At 37.6% G+C, this 25412-nt stretch overlaps 1 protein-coding gene across 7 annotated transcripts in view; it reads right to left on the bottom strand.

The window, feature by feature from the left end:
• Positions 1-1390: 1390 nt before the first annotated feature.
• ETV1 (ETS variant transcription factor 1) overlaps positions 1391-25412 on the bottom strand; it is a 115219-nt gene continuing 91197 nt past the window's right edge. For all 7 annotated transcript variants that reach the window (XM_088054446.1, XM_088054454.1, XM_088054442.1 and 4 more), the window contains 5 exons: positions 15965-16031; positions 13558-13628; positions 10409-10578; positions 6802-6903; positions 1391-4243 (listed from right to left, as the gene is read on the bottom strand). In XM_088054446.1, the coding sequence (XP_087910572.1) occupies positions 4022-4243; positions 6802-6903; positions 10409-10578; positions 13558-13628; positions 15965-16031 (632 nt within the window). In that variant the 3' untranslated portion in view covers positions 1391-4021. The remainder of the gene's footprint in view (positions 4244-6801; positions 6904-10408; positions 10579-13557; positions 13629-15964; positions 16032-25412) is intronic.

The following is a 25412-nucleotide window of genomic DNA, read 5'->3' as shown; positions in this document are numbered from 1 at the left end:
TATAAAATACCATATTAATTAAGACTCCCAAAAAAATCTTTGAAGGATACTAGAAAAGTCCTCAGTACTATTAATGTGAGCACTGAATAGGACTGTTTATGGGTGCTATTACCTGTAATACATGAACTGAAGATAATGCTTTTCAGGGGAGAAAGTAGAGCCATTAACAACTCAAAGATTTCCTCATAATACCTTTTGTACACATTGATCTGTTTCCTGCTATTAAAAACCAACCAAACAAAAAAACCACAAAGAAGGCAAAAATATTTTATAGATGATATTGTCCTGTGAAGATGGACTTGAAGCCCAAACCAGTCAGATGTCAACGGCAATAAAACTCTAAGCATTTGTCCCTGGGGAATAGTCCCATGTAGCAGAGAATCCCAAAGATGGAAAGATTCTGAGCAAAGGGCTCTTTGCAGGGAATTTCTGGAGAAATTAATCCCAGCTTCCCCCAGTAACCTCACCAGACCACTATCAGTACAGCAAGCAGATTTTGTCTGAGAAGCAGATGAAATTTGCTTTTTCAGTGAATGTAATGTTAAGGTTTGCCCTGTCGCTGATGTGTAAGAAAGTTAAAAAGGGGCAGGCTCTTTGCCATGGAAGATGTATCCCTGAAGAAAAATCTGTCCCATTGCCCTAAACTTGTAATCTTAATTCTCTCAAATGGATTCTGAGGGAATCTGCCAAGTCCTTCACTAACTTCACCTGTATTCAGCTATTGGTGCAAGTGATCCGTGATAGCGCATGAAACCTGAGCCCCTTCAGCTGCTCCAGAGTGCTGGGTCATCCTTTGATGCCTCCCGACTTTGCTTCAAAGCAGCTCTACCCTGTCTGCCCCACTGCTCTGCCCAGCACAGAGACAGACCAGCAAACAGAGACAAACTCATTCTATTACAGCTCCTACTAAAAACAGGTGAAAGCTGCATATTCCCTCCACTTGTGGTACAGCTTGAAATCAAAACTAAAATACCCCCAAACCAACCAAATGAAAACCCAGCCCCATTACCCCAGCCCCAAACATCCCACACTCAAATCCAGCAGGGTATTAAAATGCCCTCTGGAAATGTGTAAGTGTTGTTAGTAGGAAAATATGCAAAGACCAACCTCCTCCCTTTTTTTTCAGTCAAATACAATGCTTTGGTAATCTAACTCTTAGCTATAACTCATATATACATACACATGAATTCTATAGACTCCTCACCTTTTTTTTTTTCCACATTCTTTTTTTTCCCTTTTTTTTTTTTTCCTTTTCTTGTCCATTTTGTTACACTTGGAAGAAAACCATTCTAGGCACTGGGGACAGACCTTCCTCTCCTCTCCCAAAAGAATAATCTTTCTGCAGGGGCCTCTTCAATCCAAATGGTTAGGAATCCAATACACAACAATCTTGCAGAAATCAGCTGCCAGATTTATTATTCTACCTGAAAACCCCCAAACAAAAACAAAAAAACAAAAAACAAAAAATCCCCAACCCCAAACAAACAAAAAATTGGAATAAAAATAGACTTTAAATAAACCTCTTAGGTACATTTTAAAAAGGGTTAATCAGTTCAGTGAAAGACTTTTTGTCTTCTGCTGAGATATCATGTAATGTTGGTCTGACTGCTTGTTTTGTTCAGTGAGTCACTACCATATACAGATATATATATATTTTTTTTTTCTTCTTAAATATTACACATTCGATGCAATTTTTAAAACTTTTTTTTTCCTTTTTTTTTTGTCCAACCCCTTTCCCAAATACCCACATCCTGCCACAGGCAAGAGGCGCTCTGTGCTGACATTAAAGAACCAAAACCAATCCAAGGACTTTTCATCAAAGCATGTTTCATTTGAACCTTATTTCAGTGGAAACCACAATTTTTTTAAACAATATTACTCAACATTTTCCCTTTCCTTTTTGCTAGTTCTGCAATTTTAGACTTATTTTTCTCAGTTGATCACCAAGTATTTAAGTGCCATTGAGACCTATGGATGACAGAATTAGGTGGCATATTAAGGCATATGTCATAAAATATGTTGTCTCATGGATCTGGTTAAATTAAATACCTGCCCAAATGCTTTCTATGCAACTGTGGTTTCTAGTGACCACTACTTCTTTATTTTTGATTAATTGTGTATTAAAATATTCATAACTTAAGCAGTGTCTTAACTGACAAAGGATGGAAGATTAACACACCGCCTAGGACTCTCTTTGAAATCCATCCATTATGATGAAAATTATTCTTGTTTTTTCATGGTTATGTATTTATTTTTCTCCCACTTCTTGCCAATCTAGGAAAATGAGGTACTTCATATAACAAGTATTTAAATTTCACTGGGCAAAAAATGAAATCCAATTCTTACCTCCCTTTCCATCCCTTCAAACTATGAATTGTTGTATTTCGAAAAAGGTGCTCATAAATATTTTAAATTTTTGGGGTTTTGCCACTTTTTGTTTTTGTTTTACATACAGAATAGCAGGTGTGGTTTGTGTTCAAGGTAACCCCTCTCAAAAAAATAAAACAATTTGAAAAAAATAACAAAACAACCAAAAAAAACCCTCAAAATTTAAATTGTCTTCCGAGCATATCCGATCACATTTACATTTAGTGTCCAAAACAAGTTGATTGGTAACACCAGTGCCAGCACTACAACGTCATACAGCAACTTCATGGTATTCTTTAACAGTTCATCTCTGTTCCACCGAAAACTACAAAAGGTTCTGCAGAGCTTTCCTTAGCAAGCTGAAGCTTACTAGTCATTTGTGGATGCGCATAAAAGCTGCTTATAGCACAGCTATGGCGTAAGCTATTTTCTAAGCAATAAATGGTTCAAGTCATCTATTTTGTCCTGAAATGCTACCTGTAGTTACAGCATTGCTTATAAATGGTCATAGTAAATTCAGCATCAAAGAGAATATTACAGAAAAAGACAGCAGCAGAAGCATTAGCATTATCTAGTATTTATATATGTTATCAACATAACACAGCAGTAAAAGGCTTAAATGCATATTAATGGGTACTGTGTCTAAAAATTACTAAAGTACCTATTTAGTGTATTGGATATTTTTCTCAAGGAGTGCTTGCTGTGTCTAAACAGCATAATTAGATATGTGACTTAGTACAGTTAATTCCTATTGATTAAATAACTTATTTATGTACCAAAGGAAATGGAAGGATACAAAATGTTTTCTCCCTCCTGATCATGATCCTGTATTTAATGCTGACATGATCATCAGAAAGCCTACTCCATGTCATTACTACCCTCAAATGGATCTTGAAAAATCAACGCCATAGCATGGGCCATATGTATATATGTATATATATGTATAGCAATGTGGCACCAGATACAGCATGCAGCTTGCAGTCTGAAGTCAGGGATTTCGCTGCTTGGTCACTGTACTTATGGCCAGTCTGTCATTAAATAGGATTTTTTAATTTTTTTTTTGCGATCATACCCCAAAAAAATAATAAAATAAAAAAGAAATTAGAAAAACTATTTGGATGTTCTCAGAGGCAAGGAACAAGTTCTGCCACTGGAAGCTTCTAAATTAAATGCTGTAGTATATGCTTTGCTTCTCTTTTATAACTGCAGAAAGACAATTAAGAATGGCAAGAAACAAATGCCCTAGGCATGCTGTGCTGATATCATCATCAAAAGTGGTTATTTTGCACAATGAGAATTAACTGTACTACGGATACCCAGAGAAAATGTACAATATCTTATGCTGATATGAAACAAAACAGACATGATATAGCTTTTTTTTTTTTTACTTAAAACTGTATGTTCCCGTCCCAAACTTAAGTAAAAAGCAAAGCCACCCTTTTCCTCCTTTACACAGAATAACGTTTAGGTTCCAACCCTCCCCTTTCAAATAAAGTGCGCTGTCCATGGCAGACCATAGGAGTAATGCAACAGGAAAAGCCCCTTTTAGTGTACTATTTAAAAAACAAACTGAAGTCAATTCAGCTTTCCTCTGGGTCTTGGGAAAGAGGAGAAGCTTAAGGGAGGGGGAAACACCCCTTCAGTATCACTGTTGTTAATAGACATAGCCTTCGTTATAGGGGTGAGTGTTGCAGCAGCCTCCGTCCTGCATGTAGACCATGCTCTCATCAAAGTGGGACAGAGGCACAGTGTCCTCCTCATTGATGTGGCGCTCCATGTCAGTCTTCAGTAAGGGGCGCTGGTTGTCGGGAAAAGCCATGGAGAAAAGCGCTTCAGGGTCACAAACAAACTTGTAGACGTATCTTTCTCCAGCCACCTTAGGACAACAAAAGGGGAAAAAAGGTGCAGCATAAGGCCTCATGTTTTGCAACTCCAAGTTCAACAGTCTTGTAAAGAACTCGCCCTTGTTACACAATTAATAATGTGACAGTAGTACTGGTAAAGCAATGACCTAGCAAAGACAAGTGGGACCTGCTAAAGCAGACTGTGCAAAATGCTCTTGATTTTGCCACACGTAACATCCTGTTGGAAGATGAACTAAGTATTCTACCTCTAAGTATTTGTTTGCGATCATTTCCTATAGTTAACTACAAATGGAACTGTTCTTATTGGAAAATGTAAACAAATTGTCACAACAGTGGCAAAATAAAATTACACACTCTGTGTGCAAAGTGGAAAAAAGAATCATGTTGCACGACAGAGATCTGGGTTTCACTTTACACAGATTGATTCATACTTACGTATAAAAGCACTTTAGTTATAGTGCGTGCTGATTGTACAGGGACAGCGTAAGCAAATGCGTAGGCTAATATGTACTTAGCAATTGCTCATGCAAAGCTGGGATATTTGGATTTGCTTATGGAGGGGCAATTTGTCCAAAGATCCTAAAGTTTTCACTTAATCAGATGGAGCCTTAAATGTATGTCTATGCTTCAATTTCCTAAAAGCTAGAGGATGATAAAAACAACACAGAAGTGCTGTCTTATTACAAACAACAAACAAAAGTCAATACAGTGTCTTCTATTTAAAAAACTGTGCTTAGAAATATGCATTACATTGCATGCTCACAATTTATTACAATTATTTTAAAATAAAAATCATATTGTCTGCTTATTGCAACTCTAGCTACCATAGCAATGAAGTGAATGAGTGAAGACAGAAAAAGTGTTGCAAACTTAACAACTCTCTACTTATAGGTGCAAAATAGTTTGAAGCACCTCCTTAAACTTTCAGCTTATTTATTCTAAAAACAGAATTTAGTAGGGACTGTATCTGCAGCAGAATTTTTAAAATCAAATTAATGTCAGCAAGTTTGATAGGATAGAGGTTGCATTCAGAAATCAAGCTTTTGCACAGCCTGCTATCATTGTTGATTTAAAAATTAAATAAGGAAAATATGCATAAAAACTTTGCCTTAAAGAAACCCCCATTAGTTTTTAACATACACGAACTGGCCAGATAGAGTGATCCCAGGACAAACCTGAAACATTGCTCTGTCAGAAAAATAAGCATACAAGCTGGCTTTCAAAACGTGTGTTAAACATTCTTGTAGATAATAAAGTAGTAGTTTAGGATGTAACAAGCTATCTGTCAAAAGTACTTGTAAACTTTCCATGTTAAATGGATGTGTGGGTTGGGGCCACATTATCAGCCTTCTGGTATTTCTATCCCCACTTTTCCAACTTGCTTCACTCTGCTAGTTTTTTGGGGTTTTTTTCTCTGCTGCCTTTGAAGTGTTCTGGCAGCACAGTTGCCTATGCAGCTGAGCTGTAACCTGCAACAAGGAACTCCTCTGCCGGAAGCACCAGTCAGCGAAACTGAGTGCTTCTGCTTCTCCCTGATCGGACCCAGTTTCCAATCCACTTGACAAAGACACAGTGTAGTTACATGACACACAAAAAGGAATGAGGTGCTGAGCTACTGAAGAACTGTAAGTCAATACTAGCCCAAACTGTTGTCCAATTGACTACTGGTAGTGAAAAAGGAGTGCACTACAACAATCCCATAATCTAAGAAAGAGAGCTTGTAAGACTTCACAAAACCTACTGGAAGAGCTGCCCAGTAACTCGAGCTGAGAGCACTGTTTCCACTCATGGAATTGGCATATGACTAGTTTAAACATGTTCATCGTCACTGGTCACAAGACCAATGTGAAAAGACATGGAATAAGTTTTGGAGTCTAAGGTGTTTATTATGATCTTTGATCTCACCTAGCAGTTTTGTAGATATAGCAGACTGGTTTCTCCTATTGATTTCTCCGTAGTACATAGTACTACACAGCAAGATTTAAAAACCAGCAAGCCACAGTAGGAGGATGGATTGAATACTGTCAGCTAGACTACCCCGTAATATGTAAATTATTGTTAAATATTTCTCCTAATTCAGTCTATTATAAATGTTAAATTCCACTCAAAATCAGTATTACTATGACACTACTGGTAAAAAAATTAAAGTACTTGGTATGTTAATAGGCATAATTATTCTCCCCTATCTTGCACTTACTAAAGTACCCAAGCACTGGGCAGCTAATTCAGATCTGCAAAACATTAATCAGACTGTACTCTACCGTTTGCCTTTCCCAGCTGCCAGGAAGCTCTTTTGGATATTTTTGAATGTTACTTCTTTCCTTATAATCATGAAATGCATTGTGCGAACTAAAACCGCAGACATTTTTTACATAGAAAAAAAAAAATCTTAATGCATGTGCTGGACCTATTAGATCCAAAAGCTTAGTGTTTGCCTAAACAGATGAAAAAACTACCTACCTACAAAAAACTACCTACAAGCCACGCAATTACAAGCACTCCTTGTAAACTGACCTATGTATTAACATGCAAGACTCTGGTGAAATGTAGTACAAAATCAGCTACTCACCTTTTGCATGATTCCCTTTTCATAATAGTAGCGAAGCGACCGGCTAAGTTTATCATAGTTCATAGCTGGCCTGTTTTTCTGAATCCCCCAGCGACGTGCCACCTGCCACAAAAATGGATTAGCAATGATTTGTTAAATGCATTTAACAAGCAGATCTTATCATTAGATACTTTATCTAGGGATGCAGGAGGGAAAACCCTGCAGGTGCAACAAATAGGAAAGGGTTGCCATGACCTGAACTTCCCATGTACTACTATGAATTTTAATTTGATGTACATCATCATTAAAATTGAAACAGACTCACTGGACAATGTGGTAGAGGGTTAGGGTTTTCCTTTGCTTTTTAATAAAGAAAACCAGTGAAGAAATAAAGCCATACAAAGCAATGACGGACAAAAAATATTTAGCAAGTTCCACCAGAAAAAATTCACAAAACCTTTCTTCAGTTTTATACTATGGATAATTGTACCATGCCTGTCTTTTCCTTGCTGTCTGAAAAAAAAACTACGTTATTTCAAACACATATGCATACACAGTTCATGAACTAATACAGACCATACTTGGAATGACAGCAATGTTGTGATTATTAGGACATATAAGTGAAAAGACAACTCCCAGTCTTAAACATTACTTCAGCAAAAAAAATAAATTATCTGAGGAGGCAGAATAATCACTTGAAAGAACTATATGGTGGTATGAAGAATGGAACAGAAATTTCATGGTTTCAGTAATACAATCTCCCTTAAAAATAACAATAAAAAGTGAATTGCAAGTAACTCATGAAACTATTCCATAGAGAACAATATGCCTTCTGCTCTGACTTATGTTTTCTACTTGACTTTATGCTTCCTGTTTTACTGCTAAAGATAGTTTTGGACAAAGCGACCCTTTGTTTAAAGAGCTTAACTCCTTATTCCTCACCCGAAATTTAATCGGCTATTGGTGACATTTCAATTACTGTCTGTAAAAATGACTATAATATCACCAGAGGGAAAAAAAGGCATAGCTGATGAACTCTTTAAAGTACTTTTTATAAAAATGATTGAGAGGTGCATGTGCATATAGCTCTGGAAAAAGGACAGAGTAGCCAAGCAGCCTCTCTGCAGACTGCTCTGCAAAACTTCCCATGGGTGTCTGGGGCTTTTTGATGCAAGCCATGACAACATGCAGCATTGAGCAAAATCTGTGATTTCAGTGTCCACCTGGACAGTAATTTCTAAAATTTCTTTTGAAAGCATTATTTCCTTTCAGTGGTTCAACTTTTCAGGCTTATGTAAATTATCACAGCTCTGATAACTTCAGCTACACTTTAGCTGCACTGAAAAACACCTCCAATCACATAAATTTATTCCAGCTGCAGATTTGGCCTAGATGTCTAACTTTGATTCACCTATTCATTTTTGTAACACATGACCACATCACTCCTTTTTTATTTCTTCCAAGGTTTTTTTCTGCATTAATTGGAGTCCTAAAAGTCCCCAGCATAACAGGCTTGCAAAATAAATAAAAACACAACAAAGATAAATAACAAGTAATGGTGAAGAACATGTGACATTGTGTGGTATTTTGACACTCCTAAACAAGCACTCAGGTGCAGTTCCCATCTCTGAACTCATTGCATTTACCTAGTCCTGCTTTGTGGAAGGGATTCAGGCTTCTGCCCTTCTACCCTACCTTCCTGCTGAAGGTTGCTGTCCCTGTGACAAGTCTGCATAAGTGGACCTATGCCCAATTCTCAGGCTCCATAGTTCACGGTTACTTTCTGAATGAACTACGGCACTCCAGGAGCTGATACATATTCATTTTTGTTGTCAATTTTTCTATGAGGGCATACACCTCCAGTAAGGAATGGATGGAAAGGTCATGTCACTGACATCCTAACCTGCCACAGCAGAACCAACAAGCTCTTTGATTTCCCTTCAATTTACACTTGGCAACCAACAGAATTGTGCAACTTCCCGTAGGCTATTCTTATTTTAATTGACTGTTTCTGTCAGATTCATGACATTCATATGAAAGGAACTTAGACTCCTTTGTATTCCTAGGAACACACAGAATGAGGCAAGTTTCAAGCCTCCTCCAGATCTTGGATGAAATGCTGCTCAAAAACACAAAGCAACTTCTACATAGCCAGACACGCAGATGATCTAAGTTAATTTAGAATACCCAGTTCTTCGGGGAATTACACAATAAGGAAACCTTAGGGTTTTGTTACTTTCCCTAGTTAATAAAATCTATAAAGTTTTTGCACCATCTGCTGGAAACCATTTCTCAATAAAACTCTCCAATCTTGAAAAAAATTGGACAAACCTTAAAGACAAGACAAAAGTACAAAAAGTAAAAAACATGAGACTAGGGCAGAGGGAGGGGAATCATGTACATCATTCACCAAAACCAAACAAAATACTTTCCAAAGATTTTGCTCTGTTCCGGGACAGGTTACACAACTAAGGAATCCATGTAGTCTGCTAAGGCTGCAGCAGAACTTGCCAGCAAAGTTTCAGTATCATATTGACTAAAACTGTTCTGAGTTCAAATCCTCAGATACACAATGCCAGGAGCTGCCATGGTGACAATTGCTGGAGCAGGGGATGCTCAGACAAAGGAGAGTCAGCACCTTGCAGCAACCTGCTCCTCAGACAGACCATGTCGGGAAGGAAAGGGACATCAGCCCTGACACCAGGACTCCTGCATCTCCACGGAGCTGTTAGCAGACATGTAAGTAGCATGCAAGAAAGCTTTCAGACTGCTAATGCCAGTAGATGGATGACAAACACTAGAAATAGGAATGCAGAAGCAGCCATACACCCCCGAGCCTTCCCACTCAGCTCTAACTCAGAGGGGATCCTGTCAGAAAATTTGCTGTGATCTCCTCTATTAGAAAACCTTATTCAAGGGGCAACAAAGTAAAGCAGAATGAGACTGCCTTTTGACAACCCTAATAAAATCCTCCACATCAATTTTACAACAAAATTCACGTACAACTGATCTTCCAACAGTTTCCATGATAGTTTAGAATGCAGGCTAGGTTACATAACATTACCTAGTCCAAAACAGTTTATGTAATAAAACATTCAATTTATTCCTGTTTATCACACAAGTGAACTAAGCCACGCTTCAGCAAATGTTCATGAATATAAGTAATTTTATCTACCCCATGAGTCCTTCATGGTTCAGAAGAGCCATGCATGTGCATGAGCATTTGCAAGCCTACGATCTAAGCCTGTATTAAACAATCTAATGATTCAATCTAATGAATCTAATATTTGGTGCTGAAAGACTAGTAAGGGACAAGTTTTCAAAGGATTCTGGAATACAGTTCCATCCATTAAGTGATTCTGAAAAATGTGGACTCCACAATTAATGCAAACTATTTACTAACTCAAGTACTTACAAAATTTTTATTATTCTGTGAGATTAGAAGTCAAATCTATGCTTAACCATACTTCTGTCCTAATTGAAGCACTTCCCTTGACAGTCCTTTCTATCACCCTTCTAAAGCACTACTGATGCCAAATACTGACGGAAAATAATGCCAAAGTCCAAAGGAGCACAGTTAAATTTGCAGGATGGGGCAGTGGATGTGAGGCCATGCTCTCTAACTCACCTCCTCTGGCTCAATCAGCTTGAACTCCATGCCTCGGCCAGTCCATGCTATGAAGTGAGAGTTTGATGGGTCATCAAGAAGAGCTACCAAGAACTGCCAGAGCTGAAGCGAGCCTCGCCGTTGATACGTGGGTCCTTCGCGATACATGCCTGGCTCCTGTTTGACATCGCCTGCACACAACCACAACAGCGTTAGAGGAGCAGTGCCATGGAACACCATCGCTCCGTTTGTCAGATAAGCAGGCAAAGCAATCATTAGGGGTAACAAAACAGGGAAGAATGAGCCACCTTCAAATGCAACATTCCCTTGTTTGCTGGCAACTTACAATAACATATTAATATACTAAAAAACACTTCAATTCATTCATGTTTTATGGAAGTCTCACTAAGCCTCTCCCCATGTAGTTTTGATAAACGCAAATCTCTTGTAAACCATTTTGCAATATCCCTAATTTGTAATATCTCTCTGAAAGAGCATGAACTATTTTTGAAGCACTGATATGTGAAGAACTGTGTTCTTTGCAAAGGTCCCAGTTTTGGTAAAGTAATGTAGGCTTCATAAAGCTGCAAAACCCTATTGAGTGAAACTTCTCTTGCATGCAAATGCTTCTAAGGAAAATTTGACAAAGTATTTGACTTGGACTCAAACAGCATGTGTTTTATGTATAGGTATGTAAATCCTGCAGATATGCGAGTTCCTCTGTGGCATACTGAACTTGCATATGAGCAGAAATTACTTTTACTCATATCTACATATTAAATTAGCATTCCCTCTGAAAAGCAATAAGCTGATTTTTCTAAAATTTTAAGTCTAGAAAAACCTTTTAAAAATATCAATAACATTCTACTAGCTGTTCTACAAATTGCCAATGAGAAAACCAACCTGCTACATCCATACTGTCTTTGTTGGTTTTAAATCATACTATACTGAACAACTCATGCAAACAACAACAGCTGAAAGGTCTGATGCTGAAGCAGACAGTATTTTTTTCCTCCACACGAGGACTGCAATCCTAGATACACTGGTAAAATTCCTTGCTTCAACTATCAGAACAGCAAAAGCCTCCAATAAACAGTGTGACCTGTTTAACAAGGAAAGTCAGCAATTTACAGTCAACCACAACATTAAGATGCTCTGACAGCCATTACAGAATGGCTCTGTGTAGTGAAAGTCAGAATAATAATATTAAAAATGGATCACTTCCTTTTGTAATCAGGAAAGAAAATTGACTCAATAGCCGTGGAAAACAAATAAATCAACACAAGGCTTTTTGGTTTATGTGAGGTTCAAGTTCCAGTCCTGAAAGTCCTCCTTTTTCAAGGACGGGTTTTTTTCTTGTAATGATAGCTGAGCAATGTGCAAATAGCAAGTGCAATATTACACAGGATCAAATTCTTTCCTTGTGCTGATCTTTGATTTCAAATGAAGCAGCTGAGAATCTACTTCTGAAACATCAAGACTAGTCCTGGGCTTATCTAACTTTTTCTTTACTGTCCAGAATATGATGACACATCTGTTATTTTTCCCTCAAACCATCATGCTGCAAGTATAAACACACCTATTTGCATCATGAGATCAATCTTCTAGAGTACAAGGTGTTCTCTCAATGCGCAGTCATAGAAACTAGCAGCAGACTGCTTGCTTTGCAGGCACAAAAATATATCCCAACGTTTATTTCTTTTACTGTATTTATTTTTCATTTTCATTCCCTTTCCTGAATAAAACCAAAAGGATTTTCAAGGAAGACATAGACAAATGCTACTATTAATGAGTTTTAACTTCTTGTTGTACAGGGTCTGATCCCATTTTCATAAATGCACATATAAATCTGACACTGATACTCAGATCAGATCCACAGTCTTGTGGGAACAAAAATTACCTGACACTATGTGCTTTAAAAAAAAATAATTAAAAAACCCCAAACTAGCTCACATTACAAAGCCAGGGTATAAAGCAGACTTTCAATAAATCACTCTTTCTCTGACTGTGTCAATGCAATGACAATGCAATACTGGATTAAGCAATCTTCATCTAGGTCTAATATTGTCTAAAATTCTTTATCTATTTCTTACCAACATAAAAATACATGTCATACTCTGAAGAATGTACAGTTCTCTGGGTTACTTTAATTTAAGAGTCTCCAGATCTTCAGCAAATGCTAAACATGCAATAGTTTTGTAATTCATAAGTGATAAAATGATACATAAAGTAGGAGAAAAACACCAATTCTCCAGCCCTACTTTTAACTGTAGTCAGAGATTTGTTGACAGGTTTTTTCAGGAAATATCTAATCTTTCCTGCAATAAAGCTGGACATACACACACTAAAACAAAAGCTACACTAACACTACACTAGTATGCACACACTAACATAATGCTATTCTAGCAAATTTAAGAAATTGATCTCTAAATTTCTTCCCAAAGTTGCAGGCTAACAGTCACTGGCAAGAAATACAGGGTCCATCTACTTTGCTTATAATGAAATAAATCTGAAATCAACTGAGTTACACCAGAAAACTGCTTTTACATCAGAGTAACTGAGGATAATTTGGGCCATTCATTTTAATTGACCTCAGAATTTCTCTTTTAAAAAACTCTACTGTAATTGGTAGTGCTGTGAACAGAGCATTGATTTGTTATCAATCCCACTGAAAAATAAGCCACTAGTACATTCAACCTAGCGCAAATACATCGGATAAACACAAAAATGCCCTACATACTCACTTCCCACTATTCATCACTTTGTAGACAGCAAGACAAGAGGCTTAATCCTCAGTAAAACCAAAGCTGCTGCTTTCTCCACTGTTTTGTTAATTATAAGTACAGCTTCCATTAAATCTCAAACAGTATGTGATCATCAGTGCAATGGAAATCCTCTTATTACTTCTCAACAGTACAGGAACTGAGCTCCTCAGCCACAAGTCTGGATGCAGCATCTTTCGCTGGCAAAAGTCGAGTGACATCCTATTGAAGAGGAGACTTTGGTTTCAAGAGACAAAGGTCAGCTTTGGTTGGGCGCACCACAAATGGTGTGTTAAGGAATCCTAAATTGGAATGTTACTGGGCTTTTTTGATCAGCAACAGAGAAAAGTCCCTCATCTCTTTCTTTTTCATCTCTACACAGGAAAAAGAGAGATGTGTCATACATACCATCAAACTTCTCTGGAACAACGCAAGTGTCATCATAAAACTGCCTAGGTCCCTTTTCATACATACAGCCTGTAAGTCAAAAAGAGAGAGGTGTTTATATAAAAGATGCATGGAGAAAAACGAGATCACAGGCTTAATGCCAGAGGGAACACTAAGTTATACAGGAATCAGATTAATATCCCACATCCTTTACACACTGCCCAGACCCAACATTTTGGCCTAAGTACAAGGGTGTTTAATTAACATATGCATTCCCAAAAGACTGTTAATCTCCACCTGCTAAAATGAAAAAGCACCCATTTTTCTCTATGATTTATTACAAAATGTTTGCTCATTTCCTGTTTGAACTAGCATGGCTTTGACATTTAACCATTAGTTCCTGCAGGTCTTCTCCCTGCAAGACTAAAGAAGTAGCACTCAGTATTTCCTCCTCACACCCACACAAGTCACCCTCACACACTGCTCTTGATGTTCCTTCCAAGTGAGATCATTTTGTAAAATTTTATTTTGTCATTAAAAGACACTCTCTACAACTCAGCAGTCTTTCTAGCTCACCTTTCTGTACACATTCCAACCATTTCCTATTATGCTCATATTTTCCTTAACCAGAACTGTACTGCATATCAGTCTCACCAGTGCTACTGAGTGAGACAAAATATCTCCTCCTCTCCTGCCCACCTCTGACCCTCCTTTTGACTAAGTATTACAGAAGGTTTTTTTAAGGTTACAGTATTTGGTTGGGCTGGTTTCCCACTGTGAATCTGAGAGGAGGCCCATCTCAAAATCCGTTTTTCCAATATATTGTTTCCCGGTTCCACAGGCCTGGTCTACATTCATGTATTAAAAAAACATTTTGTTTAATGTGCCCAGATAATCAAACCATTCCAACTGTTTTGTGTGACTGCCCTGTCCTGCCCGCTATTTACTGCTCTATCTTTGTGCCATAAAGTTATCTATTAACTTTGTTCCATATCTTTACTGAAAATATTGAATAGCAACACTCCTGATATGAATTCCTACAGAACTGTAGTCCATTCAGAGATGATTGGCTGGTGACAGCCTCTTTTAGATCTGTCAGTTGGCCAGGTCTTAATGTATTTAATGTGTACTTTATTGATATTACATTGTGCTAACTTCTTAATCAGAGTGCAATGCAGAGGCAAATTGAATGCCATAAAATGTCTAACTATACGATACAATCTATCTTTACAATCAAACTTTTACTTTCAGCAAGAATCAGATTTGACATGACCTCTGTAAAATTATGTTGACTGATTTCCAAATACAGAAAATAAATGTTTAGCAAACAGCACTGCTTTTTTTACGTCATTCATGGAAATTTTACCACCTCCAACTCCTTATAACAGCATAACACAGCTCAGATGGGTTTTCCCCTATCTGTGCTGTGATTAAAACTCAAAATCTTTTGCCCTTATCCCTGCAGTTTGTTTATTTTTTTTCTGATGTCTCTCACCTCCCTTATCAAGTTTCTGTACTCCATATAATTTCATATAACAAGACTTAGAAATTTCCATCTCCTGTTTCACCTTAAACACTACCTTTTTTTTTTTTTTCCTGTCTTTCTTTCAGCCCAGAAGCAGACCGGATTTTAGCCAGATGTGTTATCTTTCTGATTCTGTCTTTACACTAGCAAATGAAGTCTTCCTGGAAGACTTTGATTCACACATCTATCTGAATTCTTACCAATCTCAAAACCAGATTCCCCATTTCCAAAATTTGCCCATTGGAACAAAAACAAATAAGCTCTAAACAAACAAGCAGAAAATAATTAAGACAGATAAACTAAAACAGGACAGTGGAGGCTATAACCTCTCTTTCAGTCATCTTAATTCTGTTGGACTTCTTATTTTCAGTGCATATAAAGTGCTTTCACCAAGAATTATTAATTTTGACAACTATGTAAAGCTCTGTCCTACTGAAATCATTGGGAATGTTGGTACATCTCAATTTGGGCATAAAGTGCATCGAAACATTGCAAAAATAATAACAAAAGGAATAACCCAAAACCTTTACTCAATTTAAAGTATAAAACTGATTACTTAACACAGTTAACTGAGCTTGTTATGTTAACAGCCTGGAAAATACCACTTGAGCATAATGGGTGAAACAGACAAATTTTTAAGGGTATCTTCCTTTCAAGTGCTAGAGGTCTTGAAAAGCAGAATGAGTTTAGTTCATAATATAATTGCTTCTATCCTGATTAACCCGTGGCACTAAACGAAACTACAAAAAATTCAGTGCATCAGAAATTCAACACTGAAAAGGGAAGATGATGCAAGTCTTCCCAGCAGCAGAATTAAACCAAGTGAACCCCAAATATTCCCAGGCTTTTAAATTTTTTTACATTTCTCTCATACAAAAGTGATACATAATAGAAAACTTAACTTCTGTTCTGTTTGGGTGAGCCAGGAAGCCTTCTTGCCTCATGTAAATGGAATGGCAGCTAGGCACTTCTGAAAGGAGAAGATGACAATGCATGTCAAAAGACTGTCTGGAATTAAAAGTGTGCAGGTTATCAGTGGGACAGGCTACAAGCAGAAGAGCAACAGAAAAGGATGCAAGTTACAGTGAGAGGGAACCTGTCAACACACAGTCAGCATTTCAGAGCAGCACACACCACACATGGCCAAGGAGAAAGTCATGTGAGGCTCACAGATCCTATCTACGATAGGTACTTGAACTCCAAACCTTTTATAATCAACTTTGCTAAAAGCTGATTCCCATGGCAATTACACTTTGGACCATTCACAAAAAAATCCACACTGGTGACCATGAATATTTTAAGCCCTGTGCTTATATATCTATCTTTGTAACTAATTCAACCCGAAGTTTTTAATCAATTGCCCTGAAAAGACTGCCAGTCACACTGGACACGTATAAACTCTACATTTGCATGAGGAATGTCAAAGTGAATTTGGAGTAGGATAATGCTTTTTAAACTCTGGTTAAGAACTTGAAGGATTAGTGAAATTTTCTGCAATTGCTAAGCATTTTATCTAGAAATTTAGGTCTTTCTATATCAGTCTCCACTTGTATGAGTTTAAAACAAAAACAACACCTTTCAAAAAATACTGTGCGTATTCTAAGTAATACTGATATTTGCCATTCTCCGCCTCTACACTCAAATCTGAAGAAAGAATGAGAAAAGCCAAATAGAACTAATGAAAAACATATTCTTTAAATGTCTTTCTATTTCTTCCCCATGTCTTGCACTGTCCCCAAGTAGCCACATCCTGTGCATAGGGACTTGCAAACAGAAACACACTGTAAATGTTTGCCCTTCTAGACCATGTTTAACCTACTTCTTGGATATCAAAAGTCTTGCTTAACAAAGTCTATTTGATCTTGCGATGAACTCCTACCCTAAGCTATTGCAATCTGTTACCAGTAACTTGTAACTCTTTAAGAGATGCAAACAGAGGTCGAAAGAGCAGACATTATTTTTCCAACACTGCCTACAAACTCTTTCAGACTGTGATTCCAAATTTCACTGTTCACTGACTAGTGATGAGTATCAAAGATTTGGCAGGATAAGAAAATGAGGTTTTACACTGACTTCACAAACAAGTGAAACAGAGGGCAGTAATAATAAGTTTCCACTAACAGTCACTCTTGCACATCTGTGCCAAACTCTTCATTACCTCCTCCCTCGATAAAACGCTCAGTGCCTGCCTCCTCAGGCCTAGAGAATCTCTAATGTCTCAGGCAGCTATTCTGAGCAGCCACAGAAGTCAGTGACTCAGTGATCACCCGAGTCAAGTATAGCTCTGCAGACTAGAAGTCAAGGCTACAAGCAGTGCTTCACCTGCAAGGAATCATTCTTGTTACTAAGTACATTGAATTCTAAGGAGAATGGAAAAATCTACGTAAAAAAGAGGAAGCTGTAGAACTGAAACAGATGCTATTTTCTATTTTAGGTAAAACTTCTCTAGTTTGGCAGCGAAGCCCTTTTTGACTCATGAACTCCACTCTCAAAAAGTGATAGAGCAGAGTATACTGAATAAAGAATTATGCATGCATCCACAAAGTTGTCTTCTTAGCCAAGTCGAGGTTTCATCTCCCATGCTCCTAAGTCAATTATAATTAACATCTGGAGTCTCTTTAAGGCAAGCATTGTTTGTACCAACATTACTTAATCTTCTGGTTAGCTTGTGCTTAAACAGTCCAGAGAGGACCAAAAAAATACAGCAAGGAAGAGTTTATTTCTCGTAAAGTAACTAGAGTCTTGTTATCCTAAAGTGCTATCAGTTAATTTATGACTATCAGAGTGGGTCAGACTCTAATCAAATTGTAGAAACATTTCCAAAGTGATTATTCAATCAAATGACTAACATGGTTAATTAGGAGCCATAAACATTGCTCTGAAGTTCATCAAAGTAATGACTTGCCCAGAAAAATTACTGCTAATTAAATTGCCTGCTGCTTTCATTTCTACCTTATCTAATAAAAAGTCCAACCAATGAAATTTAGTATTGCAGTTTTAAATTGTACTAAATGCTTGACTAAGACCCAGAAGTATTTTTATATGCTAAGCGGAGCTACTTCAAAAGGAAACATTTTAGTGTAGAAATTACAGAGCAATTATATGTTTTCTTCTCCTTAAACCATTGTTTCAAGACAACAAATAAGACAGAAGCAGGCATGAAATACTTCTAGGGCAAGATCCAAGTGTTTGAGATGACTGAGTTATCATCTTTTTGCAAGTTTTAGTCTTTGAAGGAAAGTGTCCCTGGATTTAAACACACAACAAGCTTATATCAGACTGTTAATGAATTAATTCACATCATAAGGTTACATCAGCTCAAGAACAGCAGAACCTCTTTAAAAAGAAACAAAACAAAACAAACTAGCTAAAAATATGGAAATGTAAAAAAATTTATTATCTTTTATTATCAGTTTGGAATACTTAGGGGTCATTCTTCATTGCTCCTCTTAGAAGCATAGCAGTCATCTTAAAACAATGAATATGGTCTTATATCATAGACCATGAAGCCATTCTTTTCGCAATAGGTGCTGTTTTAAAAAGTTCACATAATCTAGATGCTGCAAAAATGCCCTCTCATCCAGGATCATCACAGAGAAAAATAATGGGAATAAGCTCTGCTATGCCTTCATTAAAATACATCCAAGCAGAAAAAGCCCAAACAGACTTTCTCAGGACAAGAAAAATCTGCTACTGAACTTAGCAGGCACAGATTCTAAGTTTCATTATCAAGTAAGACACCTGAGTGGTCCCTTGGTAAGATAGTTCATACTAATTATCATGTCAGAATTTAAAGGGTTAGGTTGTCTCAGCCCTGTATAACTCAGAGCAGGTAAAGAAACCTTAAATCCTCTCTTCTGATTTTTTTTCAAAGATAAGGATGAGATTTCATTCCCACAATCCTACCCCACAGAGAAAAAAAAATAATTTCAGTCTGTGTCCCTAACCAGGATAGACACAGGGAAGATGGAGCTTCTGCAGGCAAAGGGATGAAATGACAAGATTATTCTATGGTATGAAGCGACTGACTGTCTTCTTCTGAATGAAGGAGAGCAAAGCAGGAACTAGCAAACTGAACCAGGACTTATTCTTCAGCCATTTCTGTTTCTAACCTTACACAGCTTCCCTAACTAAAGGGCTGGTTGTTGCTTTACACTCTGAATTACTTTTCATTTCACTTTATCATTATCAGCTGAAGATCTGGAGGCCCAGGGCACACCCCTTGTGCCTGTGACAAAGCACAGTGTGATACCGAGGCATTGCATTGCACGCGTCCATGTGCAGAGGGAGACGTGGAGATGGAGCCTTAGAAGACACAGGCCATCTGAAACAGGGTGGGAGAAGAAGGGAACTGCCTGCCTGGCCTCACCCTCCTTGTGAAAGCTCAGGTGAATGCTGTGGTGCACCAGCAGGCAGCTGCCGTAGTCGGGGAGCCTGTTACCAAGTCACTCAAATTCACCAAACACTCAGCTCCTAGTGAGACATGCCTACTTCCCTACAGGTTTAAGACAAAGTGATGATAATAAGACTGAAACCTTCCTATTGTTTTTCTGCCCACTTTTCCACTTACACTTAATTACCAAGTAAATCATATTAGAAGCAGATTCCATAAGGAACTGTTCCAAAAGGAGCTGTTCCCCAAAACTTTGAAGGGGCTTCACTGGCAATCTTGCAATTTCACTTATGCCACGTCCTTCTAAATTCTCCTTTTGGTCTAAAAAGTAATTATGTGAATTTTGGCCCCTATTTCAGTAATTGAGAGTTTGTGTGTCTATACAGGTAGACTTAAATGTGCCACTTTGTCTTCCCATAGATGAGAAATGCAGCACATGCAGATTCTCATCCTTTGTGCTACTGGGTAGAGAAGGGCATGCACAAGTCCCTCATGTAGCTGGGACAAACCTGGTGTCTCTCCCAGGTGACAGCGTGACCCTGTGAATGCACCAGCCATCCCCTTTGGTGCCTTTCAGAGTTCCCCTTGCACAGTACAAGCACTTCTCTACTATGTGAGCAGGTGGTTGCTGTACTGGGAGAGATTTTTACCAAGTGCAGAGACAAAAGTAGCCTTTTAAAAATAAATTGTTCAAACTAGAACACATCATACTTTTGGCATTAAACTTAAAACGTCACAATATCACTGCAAATAACTTTTCTGTTCATGGATTTCCAAGAGCACAGACAAACTGTTTAGAAAGGAGCACTTCATCCACCACTGAAACACATTCAGCCTCCTGGCTGAAAGCAGCTGTTTACAACATCATTGAGAAGTTCTGACCAGCTCAAGGGTGAAGATAATAATGAAATCACCAGAAAACAGGACCTTTATAGGTAAGAAAGGGAGTTCTTCAAACAAGATCACAACAAATAGCTCAGGTAGCACTAACTAAGAAAACTAAGAAAAATGCATGATTTGTGTTTTGCTGGGAGAAGTAAAAATTCTTTCGGTTTTTTAAACCTGCAGAATACATTCAGATTCAAACTCATATCTACCCAAAGGGAGATATTCAGGTAGAAATACTAGAACTAATTACAAACTCCTTATACAGGAATTGCTTGAGCATATTTCACCACTCAAATGCTTGTGGATCGAGGCTTAGTTCAACCACCTTTAAAAGCTTTATCCTCTACAAGCTATGTAATGAACAGAGTCACAAAAATTGGTAAAGTCCTGGCAATACAAAAGTCAGCATTATTTTTTCAGTAGCAGATTCAGCATGAAAAAAATTTAGATGCACTGAAATTAAATGAGCAAAAACAGATAAAAATTCCCTAAAATAAATTTAAAAATTAAGCAATCTTTTCCCAAATTATTATGAATACAGAGAGAAAACATACAGAATGGAAGGTTGTATCCATTTTCTCTGTCACCAGCCTTTGTGACAGGAATCCAGGGGAAAAAAAACAAACTCACAGGTATGTGCACTTATAGATACACATACATTTCCTTCTAAAAATAGATAATTAAAATTGTTGAAGTTTAATTTCTTACACCTCACTTACAAAAACTTGTCAGAGAATTAGGTTTGGCCCCACTGGTTCATGTCTAAGCAGAAATATTACAAACATACAGAAAAAACCTTAAGCAAACATCTTCCTTTCCACAACTTTGTTTTTTAGATCTATGACAACATCTAATGCATTTTGTGAGACCAGATGTCAACAGCCTGTCTAGGCGATGTGTAACTTTTTGTACAGCAGAACAGGAAAACAAAGGCTCATACATTCAGCTCTGAATTGAAATTCCACATGGAGCTGATCTTTTGAGCATACTTTAAAATCATGTATTTGCTTTTATTAACCTCAGTAACTGTAAAATGTATCTTAAACATTGCTCTCCTTTGAGTTCAACAAAAGACAGCAGTATTTTCTCTCTCCCTCTCTCCTTTTGTTGGTAATCTTACTGCAAAAATGTCTGTGTTGCTTTTTCTCCCCCGCCCCATTCCCTGCCTGTAAAATCGAAGTTGGACAAACACTGCACGGCTGAAGTGACATATTTGAATGGAATTCAGACCAGCCAGTTCCTGTTTATGTTTCTGATTTGAGAATGTAGCCTTCTCATTCACTATACATTAGAAACACACCAAGGCCATAAATGGTGTCAGGTTGCAGGCAGGCAGGGCCAAGCAGCATTAATCATTACTTTAAGGCAACTGGCAAAAGCAGCAGCTGAGGGAACACTACACCCTTCAGCTCTGCATAAATGGACATTCCAGGGTTTGGCGTGTGTGAGTTGGCTGCTTTTTTTTTTTTTTTTTTCCCTTCAGCATCCATTTTATGAATGAAACTTCAGGCTGCACAGAGTCCATTCATATAAAAGCTGTACTCACAGGGCTCAGTCTCTTGGGATCAATTGGTCTTGGGCAAGGATGATGTGATTGGTTTAAGGCAGGCTTCAGCCTTCCATTACTGATTTAAAATGCAGCCTGTGTCCATTTGACCTGCCTTAATGCACAAAGAGTAAATCCAGACTGCGCTCTCAATCCTCAAATCAAATCATTAGCCAGTGCCACTTACTGTAACTGTAGATTTAGAGGATATTTATCCATTTCTTTGAAAAACAGGGACTGCAGGACAATTTTTCAGATCGTATTGTCTGCCTTGAAAACAAAAATACGATCTCCTGCCTATATACTCACAGTAACTTGGTATTCAGGTTTTCCTTTGTTCATAAAGATAAGATGACAAAATAATTTCTAGCTATAGATTTATTTCAGACAAAAATAGTGAATAGGGGAAATCAGCTAGACTGACAAAGCAAGTGAAAAGTTAAATTTCTGCCTTTCACAGCAATCTTCTGAAGTCCAGATTTCCCAAGTTTCCATATCAGATGCTCTTATTTTCTGCTGCCATACAGTCTGACAGCAGATTTGTGTTTTAAGAGCAAGTAAGAGTCCAGTGCAGCTTAACTATTGAACAAAATTCATACTCATCCACTGAAGCAACACAGCAAATCCAAGTTCCCAAAACACAAGGGTAAAATATTTTAAACCACAGGGAAAACTGCAAAACCAAAATTGAGGAGGGGAGAGCTCTTAAACCTCCTAACTCAAGAACAAAACCCTGTCCCTTGTCCCCTCCTGCCTTCATGCCATCTGGATTATCATTGAGAACAATTGTACTTCTGTGTATAAAGATTTCTTTAAGGCCATAAAAAGATGCAGTTTTGAGATGTATATACCAAAGCACCATAACCAGGAACAGGATAAAGTCAGTTCTGTTTCACAGAGCATTTTATAAAAATGCATTCAAAAAACTGCAAGTATTTGCAACCTGATTAAAAAAACGGGGGGGGGGAGGGGGGGATAAGAAAAAAGAGAAAGGAAACTTGGAAAGAATTTGAGGAAAAGACTAAGCAGCTGGAAGACTTTTGAAGCAAGATATAAGATCTCAATGTAGAGCATACACACAATCCATCTACAGTGATTTAGAGGTGGAACATTAATACCAATAAATTGTTTATAAAGAGGTAAACCCTATGAGCAAGGGAATGCAATGGATCAAAGAGAAAATTTAGGCTTATGATCAATAAATATTTCTTAACTTTGAAGTCTCTTTGTCTGTGAAATAATCTCCCAGAGGAGAAACACTAGTAACAATTCTTAGCACTCACACAGAACTTTATATTTTCAGAGCACTGTACAAAAATTAGCCAACATAATCAAAAACAGCAGTGGAAGCACCATGACTTGTATCACTTTAAATGTTGCACTGACCAATATACTAGAGAATATCCTGGAAAGAAGCAAACCAGAACTCTCTCCAACTGACTTTTTCTCTCCACACTAGCATCTCCAAATATCTAAATTTTGCCTTCAGAGGTACAATAGAATAACCAACTGTTTAATAAGGAAATGGGGAGGGGGGGTGGAAATCAACCTGCAAATAAATATAACCTGAAAAAATATTTTTTTCCCCTTGAAATTTCAATTCAACACTTTCTCTTACACTTTCTTCTGCAAACCCCCAAATTCAAGAATACATTGACACCTAGGGAAGAATGCAGCACTAGGGGGTCTTTTTTCATATTAACACCCATGTCAGTACATGCTTTTCAAAAAAACACCTCATCAGGTATTTGAGAGGACTCTTGCATTTTAGTCTTTTTCCCATCATTAAGTAAAGACATTTATAACATGGATGGCAGAATGCTACCAACATTCTATACCTGTAAGAGCAAACTTAGGAGGTTTATAAGTGTCATAATTAACAACTTCCTGCACAAACTTTATACAAATCCTTTGCTGTAAGTATGATACAGCCTTTTGCTTCGGCACTATTGTCATGAGGGCACAGGTCAAAGCTCTTTGTGGAAGGAAAGCCATGCTGCAAACAGCTTAGGACACGGAGCCCCTGCTCCATTTGTCACAGGGGCTGGAAGTTGTCTATGTACTGAAGCAGAAGTTTTCAAGGAAAGAAAATACAGCTGAATGGTCAACTTTAGGCCCCAGTAAAGCCCATTCCAGCTCCAACAAGTTTTCTCAAAGTAGCCACATTGCTTCTGCCAGATTTCCAGTATTATGAATTTTTATACTGCCTATACTGAGACCCTTATCAGATGTTCCCGTTATTCTTCATCTAGAAATACAAACTCCCTAGCAGCTAGGATCTGAACGTTTGCAGCACATAATGTTCTTTTAAAAATCACCCGGTTCTAATCGGGTATCCAAAAAAACCAGGTTTATATATCTGATTTGCCTCTCAGCTTGTGCTCATTTCTCTTAGCAGAGGGGCAGTTCACCATCCATTCTCACTTGCCAACACAAGGTATTTGCTTGTGAGACTTCAGGAATTAAAGGGATGAGCAACTCAGAAAGAAAGACATGGAGGCTAATAATTCTGTCTGGAGAGTTCATTCTTTAAGTGATGTGACTAGTGTCTCAGAAGTGACAGGGAGAGAATCCAAATTTTCTAAGGTTCATTCAAGTGTATTAATTGTGAGGCTACCCTGAAATGAAACTGTGAGAACAGCCCTGCTAATGCCTGTAACACATTCAGGAAGTACTGAATCTATCTAAATTTCAACAGAAAAATTCCTGGCAATCAGTAACTAGTATATGCAAGCAACAGTTCCTTCTCTATTCATCTCCATTATCCCTCTGTGACAAATTTCAGTTTCCAAAGATATGGTCACAAAAATTTCGCAACCAAAAAAAACAATTTCAATTGGGCAAAACCAAATATAAGATTTAAACTTAATAATTTAAGATGTCATTTTGATTTTTAATAACACTTGATTTTTAGCCTTTATTAATACACACACAGCTAGAGTCATACCTTAGCATATTTGCAAATACACTGCATCATGTAGGAAGGGTTAAGCCTGTGAAGATCATGCTCAAAAATAAAACACAGAAGAGACGAGCCATATCAAGTTTGACCTTTTTGTTTAAGTACCTGAATACATCATTCAGTTCTCTAAGTGCTAACTGTACAGGAATATCCACAATTAGGCCTTGTAAACAAAGGTCTAAGGAAGCCTTTTGGAGTATATTCATTAACTATGCAAAGTCCCAAAGCTCTGTATGTCCCTGGCTGCACTTCTGTAACTAAAGTTGCTAGATGTACCATAAAGTACTAAATACATCTGATGAAAAAAAAAAAATCCATGGCAGAAAATGTCTGATTGAACATATATGATGCACTGTGACTTCTAGAAGCATGGATGGATAAGGAAGAGCCTCTACTCTGTTGACATTTTTCTTTTTCCATTATCTCAAACATCTCCATTATCTCTATTCTGCAGTAGAAATTGCATACCTGCAATTACAATTACAACTAATTGATCTGCCATTTCCCATGTCATAATTAATGTCATGTTTTAATAGAGTTGTAATCATTCTATAATAATGCT

The sequence above is a fragment of the Pseudopodoces humilis genome, chromosome 1, assembly GCF_049639895.1.
Source record: "Pseudopodoces humilis isolate 2021_Gansu_Grassland_sample_001 chromosome 1, ASM4963989v1, whole genome shotgun sequence".
Classification (NCBI taxonomy): Eukaryota; Metazoa; Chordata; class Aves; order Passeriformes; family Paridae; genus Pseudopodoces; species Pseudopodoces humilis.
The sequence above is the reverse complement of the archived record's forward strand: the minus strand, read 5'-3'. Positions and strand labels throughout refer to the sequence as shown.